At 48.7% G+C, this 8,426-nt stretch overlaps 1 protein-coding gene across 7 annotated transcripts in view; it reads left to right on the forward strand.

Moving 5' to 3' along the window:
- LOC308371943 (putative E3 ubiquitin-protein ligase HERC1) overlaps nucleotides 1-6,914 on the forward strand; it is a 75,954-nt gene extending 69,040 nt beyond the window's left edge. For all 7 annotated transcript variants that reach the window (XM_080846995.1, XM_080846996.1, XM_080846997.1 and 4 more), the window contains 8 exons: nucleotides 1,638-1,804; nucleotides 2,685-2,854; nucleotides 2,991-3,156; nucleotides 3,253-3,329; nucleotides 3,556-3,808; nucleotides 4,020-4,172; nucleotides 4,569-4,874; nucleotides 5,026-6,914. In XM_080846995.1, coding sequence (XP_080703121.1) covers nucleotides 1,638-1,804; nucleotides 2,685-2,854; nucleotides 2,991-3,156; nucleotides 3,253-3,329; nucleotides 3,556-3,808; nucleotides 4,020-4,172; nucleotides 4,569-4,874; nucleotides 5,026-5,211 — 1,478 coding nt within the window. In that variant the 3' untranslated portion in view covers nucleotides 5,212-6,914. The remainder of the gene's footprint in view (nucleotides 1-1,637; nucleotides 1,805-2,684; nucleotides 2,855-2,990; nucleotides 3,157-3,252; nucleotides 3,330-3,555; nucleotides 3,809-4,019; nucleotides 4,173-4,568; nucleotides 4,875-5,025) is intronic.
- Nucleotides 6,915-8,426: the final 1,512 nt, after the last annotated feature.

The following is an 8,426-nucleotide window of genomic DNA, read 5'->3' on the forward strand; positions in this document are numbered from 1 at the left end:
CCTGATAACAGTACAGAGATGCACACAGGTGTGTTCACACAAACTGATTCTGGCTGTACAAGCACCCATATTCACACACACTGTACACTCACCCATATTCACACACACTGTACACGCACCCATATTCACACACACTGTACACGCACCCATATTCACACACACTGTACACTCACCCATATTCACACACACTGTACAAGCACCCATATTCACACACACTGTACACTCACCCATATTCACACACACTGTACAAGCACCCATATTCACACACACTGTACACGCACCCATATTCACACACACTGTACACGCACCCATATTCACACACACTGTACACTCACCCATATTCACACACACTGTACACGCACCCATATTCACACACACTGTACACTCACCCATATTCACACACACTGTACACGCACCCATATTCACACACACTGTACAAGCACCCATATTCACACACACTGTACAAGCAGCCATATTCACACACACTGTACACGCACCCATATTCACACACACTGTACAAGCACCCATATTCACACACACTGTACACGCACCCATATTCACACACACTGTACAAGCACCCATATTCACACACACTGTACACGCACCTATATTCACACACACTGTACACGCACCCATATTCACACACACTGTACACTCACCCATATTCACACACACTGTACACTCACCCATATTCACACACACTGTACACGCACCCATATTCACACACACTGTACAAGCACCCATATTCACACACACTGTACAAGCAGCCATATTCACACACACTGTACACTCACCCATATTCACACACACTGTACAAGCACCCATATTCACACACACTGTACAAGCACCCATATTCACACACACTGTACAAGCAGCCATATTCACACACACTGTACAAGCAGCCATATTCACACACCACTGTACACGCACCCATATTCACACACACTGTACAAGCACCCATATTCACACACACTGTACACGCACCTATATTCACACACACTGTACACGCACCCATATTCACACACACTGTACACGCACCCATATTCACACACACTGTACACTCACCCATATTCACACACACTGTACACTCACCCATATTCACACACAATGTACACGCACCCATATTCACACACACTGTACACGCAGCCATATTCACACACACTGTACACGCACCTATATTCACACACACTGTACAAGCAGCCATATTCACACACACTGTACAAGCAGCCATATTCACACACACTGTACACTCACCCATATTCACACACACTGTACACGCACCCATATTCACACACACTGTACAAGCACCCATATTCATACACACTGTACAAGCAGCCATATTTATACACACTGTACACGCACCCATATTCACACACACTGTACACGCACCCATATTCACACACACTGTACACGCACCCATATTCATACACACTGATGAGATTCTAGCTGTACAAGCACCCATATTCATACACACTGTACAAGCAGCCATGCACATAGCTAGTCTACATTTCTGTCCTCTGAGTTTGTTCCGTACATCTGTGAACTGTAGGAGCAGAGCAGACAGTTTATCAGGTTCGCTGTCTATTTGTCCAAAGTGAGCGGTGTGTTTTGGTTGAGTGTGAGCTGTGTCCCCGCAGGCTCCCCGTCAGTTCAGCTGGGCCTGCCCCTGTCTGTGCCCCCCCAGTACAACGCCCTGAAGGACTGCAGCCCTGAGGTGCTCAACGCCCGCCTCCGAGTGCTCCACCACTTCTCTGACCTCATGTACAAATCGTGGAGGCTGCTCAACCTGGAGCCACGCAACCAGGTAACCGCCCTGCCTTCCAGCCCTCTGGGTCGTGTCCAACCAGGTAACCGCCCTGCCTCCCAGCCCTCTGGGTCGTGTCCAACCAGGTAACCGCCTGGCTCCCAGCCCACTGGGTCGTGTTCAACCAGGTAACCGCCCTGCCCTCCCAGCCCTCTGGGTCGTGTCCAACCAGGTAACCGCCCTGCCCTCCCAGCCCTCTGGGTCGTGTCCAACCAGGTAACCGACCTGCCCTCCCAGCCCACTGGGTCGTGTTCAACCAGGTAACCGACCTGCCCTCCCAGCCCTCTGGGTCGTGTTCAACCAGGTAACCTACCTGCCCTCCCAGCCCACTGGGTCGTGTTCTTGAGCAACCAGGTGACCGCCTGCTTCCCCGCCCACTGGGTCGTGTTCTTGACGTACTTGAACTTGACTGCCTTTTCTAGCTGTTCAGTAGTTGAGTAGTTTTAGTTTTTTTTTTCAGTTTGATGTAAGCAAAAGCTATTTTATTTATCTTACTAGTGTAAAAGAACCTACCAAGCTCACACACACACACACACACACACACACACACACACACACACACACACACACACACACACACACAGAGAGACACACATACTCTAGCATAATCATTACATTTAGGGACATTTTGGTGGTGCTGTCTTCCACTGAGTACCTTCAGTAGTAGATGTGCACTAAGTGGAAGGACTGCAGTGGAGCGCTGAGGTGTTGGTGGTGAGCCAGACAGTGAGATGGCTGGAGGGTAGAACAGGTGTGCAGCTTGATGAATGCGCATCGTTTACTTGCGGGCCCCAGTGTGGATTCTCCTGATGTATAATGGATGTGCGTGTTCATTAGCCTCTTTGTACTCACTGCCAGTTCCCATCTCCCCCTCTGCCAGGTGCTAGCGTCACGCTACAGCTCGGGCACGGCCGCCATCGTGCAGGGCCAGCTCCGCGGCCTCCTTTCCCCTAAGGTCAACACGCTGCCCCTGGTCCGCTCCATCGGCCGGACAATGACCCAGGGCAAGACTTATGGCCCGCAGATCACCGTCAAGAGGATCTCCACCAGGTGGCTACTCAGACTTTTCAGGGACTGGTGCAGCTGTTAGTCGCATATTAGAATCTGAATCTTCCAATCATGTTCTCCTATATAATGCTGCTGCCTGTGTGTTAATCTGTGTGTGTCTGTTTGTTTTTGTGTCCAGGGGGCGTTCCAGTAAGCCCATCTTTGTGCAGATCGCCAAGCAGGTGGTGGCACTGAACCCCACTGAGCTGCGGCTTCCCTCTCGGGCATGGAAGGTCAAGTTGGTGGGCGAGGGGGCGGACGACGCGGGCGGAGTGTTTGATGACACCATCACTGAGATGTGTCAGGTGAGTCATCCAGCCGCCGCGTCTGAGTCCGTGTCTGTCTTTTTGTTTTTTTTCTCTGTCTTGTGTTTCTCATTCGTGTTCATTCTCTCTGTGTAGGAGCTGCAGTCTGGTGTGGTGGACCTGCTCATACACACACCCAACAGCTCCACTGACATGGGCAGCAACACAGACAGGTACTCCACTCTCACACCCCTACCATCTAAGTAGCACCTACTTGCTGGCTTCATTTGTTCGCTTTTGTTAGCTTAATTGGCTTCAATATTGTCTATTGTTTGGAGAAGCGTGTATTTGTTGTGGGTGGTTTCAGTGTGTTTCTGTCGTGTAAGGGATGTTGATAAGCGCATGAAAGTACAGTTTGGGATTTGTAACCTCTGGCTGATGGGATGGGTTTTCTTGCAGGTTTTTGCTAAACCCGGCAGCAGTGACCGAGGACCACCTGGTGCAGTTCCGCTTCCTGGGCATCCTGATGGCGGTGGCCATCCGCACCAAGAAGCCACTGGACCTGCACCTCGCGCCCTGGGTGTGGAAGCAGCTGTGCTCCATCCCGCTGGGTGGTGCCGACCTGGAGGAGGTGGACCTCCTCACCTACCGCTCCCTGCAGGGCATCCTCCACCTGGACAACAGCGGCATCACCGAGGAGAACTTCACCGTGGTGAGGAGAGGCCGCTGATCTCTCTCTGGAGCTCTGGAGTTATCTGGAGTTATCTGGAGTGGTGCCAGAGGACTGCCAATGGAAACCTTATAGATAGAATCTGAAGTGTCCCCACAATACAGTCTATATGCAGTAAGGTGTGCAGCAAGCAATGAAAGAAACACAACAATGAAGTTCTTTTGTCTCCTTCCCTCCCTCTCCTTGTGTCTAGATGATCCCTCTGGACTCGTTCATGGCCAACAGTGCTGATGGCAAGCTGGTGCCGGTGCTCCCCGGGGGCCACAACATCCCCCTTACCTTCTACAACCGGACCGACTATGTGGAACGGGCTCTGGAGTATCGCCTGCACGAGATGGACCGTCAGGTGCTCCTCTTGAACCCACTAGCACATTATGCACCTGACTGCTATCTCTAACCAAGGCCACGACCTGTTGATATCAGTGGGCGCCACAGTGTGCCCAGAGTTGGACCGCTTTCAGAGCAGGAGCGTACATCATTACTCTGTGTGCTGGTGCAAAGCTGTCCTTGTGAACTGCCAGGCTGTGTTCCTAGATCTATGTCTACCTTTGGCCTGTCAGTGAAGTAATGGTCCGTAGCTCATGTTGTAATTGCTGTGCAGAGGAGATTTTGCTGACTGTGTGTGTGTGTGTGTCTCTCTGTGTGTGTCTCTCTGTGTATGTGTGTGTGTGTGTGTGTGTGTGTGTGTGTGTGTGTGTGTGTGTGTGTGTGTGTGTGTGTGTGTGTGTGTGTGTGTGTGTAGGTGGCAGCGGTGCGAGAGGGCATGTCCTCCATCATCCCCGTGCCCTTGCTCTCCCTGCTGACAGCTCGGCAGCTGGAGCAGCTGGTCTGTGGCTTGCCCGAGGTCTCTGTGGAGATGCTGAAGAAGGTGGTCCGCTACCGGGACATCACCGACAGCCACCAGCTCATTGGCTGGCTCTGGCAGAGCCTGGAGGAGTTCACCAACGAGGAACGGGTTCTGTTCCTGCGCTTCGTGTCGGGCCGGTCCCGGCTGCCGTCCAACCCGGCAGACATCACCCAGAAGTTCCAGATCATCAAAGTAGACCGGGTAAGCCCTGAGGGGATTTCACTTGAATTCAGAGATACTCCATCAAGTGATTATAGGAGCACTGCCAGCCTGGTCCCCCTGGATTGCTGTGCTTGACTCTGCTGTGAGGGTTAATCTGTTCTCTCCTCCTCCTCCTCCTCTCCCCCTGTAGCCAGTGAACGGCTTGCCCACGGCCCAGACCTGTTTCTTCCAGCTGCGCCTGCCGCCCTACACCAGTCAGGCGGTGCTGGCCGAGCGCCTGCGCTACTCCATCCACAACTGCCCCTCCATCGACATGGACAACTACATGCTCTCACGCAACACGGACGCGGCCGATGGCTCAGACACTGAGTACTAAAGCGGGCGTCCTCACGAGGCTGCCTTTGATTTGAAAGCACAAGCCTTTGTCCCGGTGTCTCTTCTTTTCTGCCTCCACCTCTTCCTCTTCCTCTCACATGCTCGTGCAATGGGAAACACTGCTCTGCTGTTGCCCGGTGTGATGGCCAGACGCCAGCACTGCAACATCAAAGAGCGTCACCCCCTTGCGCCCCCCGCCCCCCCCCCCCCAAAAAAAATTGGGTTTTGCATGGTATTTCTGGTTGACTGTTATAAATGCAAAACATCTTTTTTTTTGCCATTTTAATTTTCCCATTTTAGGTTTAGGTTTTATTTTGGGTACGGATAATGCTCCTGTTGGATACTCATTTGAGGAGATCAACACGTAGCCTTTCATCAGCTTTAAACCTATTCTGTTCTGACGCTATCCCTCTGTCTGTGCCTGTTAGCGTTGCCGAGGGCACTCCTGGGTCAGCCTTAGCTTATAGGAATGCTCTGGACAGGAGCCGAGGGTGGGGTGCAGAGATGTGCTGGTCCTGATCCATGGAAGGGCTCTCTTTCCGCTCTCCGTTCTGCTCCTGCTGATCTTGATCCGTGGAAGCGCTCTCTTTCCGCTCTCTGTACTGCTCCCAACCTCTTGAAACAGTTGTCGCGTTGTCTCCGGTCAAGGTGGACAGTACTGACCATCTTTGGTCCCCTAAAGAGGAGAGCCTTGCGCTCCAGTGACCATCGTTAGGGGTCTGATGGGAACTCTGGTGTTCAGTCTCACATCCATAAGATGTTCCTCCATTAGAAAACTATCGAAACATGTATTTGGGATGAATGTATACTCGTGAATGCCATGCACATATGCACTCAGATCAGTTGTTTTTTTTTATTTGCCAAAAAAAAGAAAAATCTGTACTACTGTAATTTATTGCGTTGAGATGATGGATTTTAATCTTTTGCAGCTGTGAAATGGTGTGATGTTGCAGATTATGTTTTATTTTATTTTTTCTCCCTGCAAATATGAACGAGGGGAGTTTTAGTATAAGACCTCTTTTATGGCCTTTCTGTGCTTAAAAGAGTGTGAATAGTTTCTCCTGAGCTGTGGGACTTTGGGTAAACAACACAGACTTCATTTTTTGCTCTGCCTGTGAGCCCTGAATGGAGCGAGGATCTGATCTGTGTAGTAGAGACGTCCATTGACTACTGTGTGCTGTGAATTACAGTAATGGCTAAGTTATTCATCAGTTTCTTTCCTTTCTTTTTTTTATTTTGAAGAAAGGTTTTCTACAAGACTGGGCTTTTTTGACTCAAGGGAAGTGTGTCCGGTGGTCAGTCCCATCATGGTCATTAAAGTGGCATGGTTGTTGTGGTGTGTGCACTTTAGACTTGTATGCATTGTGCTTGAGCAAAAAAAAAAAAGATAATAACTATAATAATGGAAACCTTTAAAAAGATTCTTCAATTAAAAAGAGAGAAATAAAACCTTATGGTGCTCCTTACATCAGTTGAAATCTTTTCATGTAAAATGGCCAAATCTCATCCACATCTGAGATCTGTGGAGAGATCCATCATCTCTGCTGCCCCCTGCTGCTCATCGGAGGGCTCGTATCATAATGTTTGATTTTTTGGAGAATGGGGGAAGAGATTTATGTCCACATGTGAGGAGCAGCATAAGTGATGCGATTTGTCATGGTGGTTTCAGCTGAAGTCCAATGGAAATTAAATCTTGTGTTGAAATTTCAAGCTTGTTTATTCTTACAAATCGAGAGATGTCTGTTGATGATGGTTCATTCTTATAGCTGCATCTTATTCAAGATGTTCTGTGCCAGTCAACTAGAAATACATGAACTACATGAAATCAAACCATCTCACCATCTTGACTAACTGTCTATATGACCAATACAACTCAAATAACCAAAACATAGAAAGAATCCAAAATGGTTGCTTCTGCAAAGAATGAAGGTAAACTCAATCGTAGGCGCTATATTACGTGGATGGAGGGGCACGACCATATACATATCCAGGTCTCAGAGGAGTCAGTGTAAATTAATGGAAAGGTTTTGTTTAGAGTACTCTCTTTTCACTCCAGGTTATGTTAGGATGCTTTTTGGAACGGGCCTGTTCTGAAGTTCCCCCTCACACCAACATTTGATAGGATAACAGGAAGGCTTGGGAGAGCAAAGCTGTCCTCTGAGAGCTGGCCAGGATAAAAATAAGCTTGTTTACTCGCCAAACCTTTTGCCCGTTTCTCACCTGGAGGACTTGGGTGGATCAGTAAACTTTCGTTCCTCTCTGCAGGGCTGCCCTTGTTGCTCTGCCTTTCCTCTCCTAGACAATCCCCTTGAGGACAGGAGAGTGTGTATGTGTCTGAAATAACCTCCACCCACCCAGTAGTCCAGTGCTGACCACGTCAACTGTTGTTGAGGTATGGCCTAAAACCGTCTGATTTTAACAGCACGTTATAAGACATGGGCATGTTACATAATTGTCATCAATTTGAACATTTAAATGTAGGCTATTGTGTTTAAACAGACATAAACACAAACATATGAGGTACACTGACCATGAGAAAGGTACAGTGCCAGTGGATATGGCAGTCCAAATCTGACACACACAGTGGATCAAATAAGCTTTAAGTTGCAGTTTCTCTCCAAGATGCCATCATTTTGATGGATAGCCCTTGCCAGTGGTCCGGTGAGCACAGGACAAACTGATGGTGATCATCGGTATCCTTGAGTTTCTCCCTCTGAATTATGGGAAGGGATAGGGCCTCTATCTTTGGCCAGAGTTAAGGTGGGAAGGTGAAATCAGAAATCTATACTTGATTTGTGAGTACTGTGATTGAAAGGTTGAAATTAATTTATGTTTTCTACTAATGATATCCTGTCCTTAGAGTAAAGGCATTTTCAGTCTTGGCAAGGATAAAGAAGCCATGAGAGATAATGAAGGCAATATATCAGTAAAAATATTTGCACAGACCATTCTCAAGCCATTTTTAGCTTTGACCTTAATTTGTCCAATTCAGAGGTTGAGAGTGGGCTTGTTTTTCAGCTGAATTGGCTCATGCTGGATACATTTCTCATGACTTTATTCCAGTGAAGTAATGTGTAGGCTGACCTTATTAACCATCTGTTTTGGTTCTCTGTGTACCTGGAAACGGGTGTGAGTTTCACGCCACACTCAGCAGCCCTGCAGCTGGGATGGTCCAAGTGGACTCGTCATAGCTCAGAGCTGGACACATACGGCAAA

The sequence above is a fragment of the Sprattus sprattus genome (genome assembly GCF_963457725.1).
Source record: "Sprattus sprattus genome assembly, chromosome: 11".
Classification (NCBI taxonomy): Eukaryota; Metazoa; Chordata; class Actinopteri; order Clupeiformes; family Clupeidae; genus Sprattus; species Sprattus sprattus.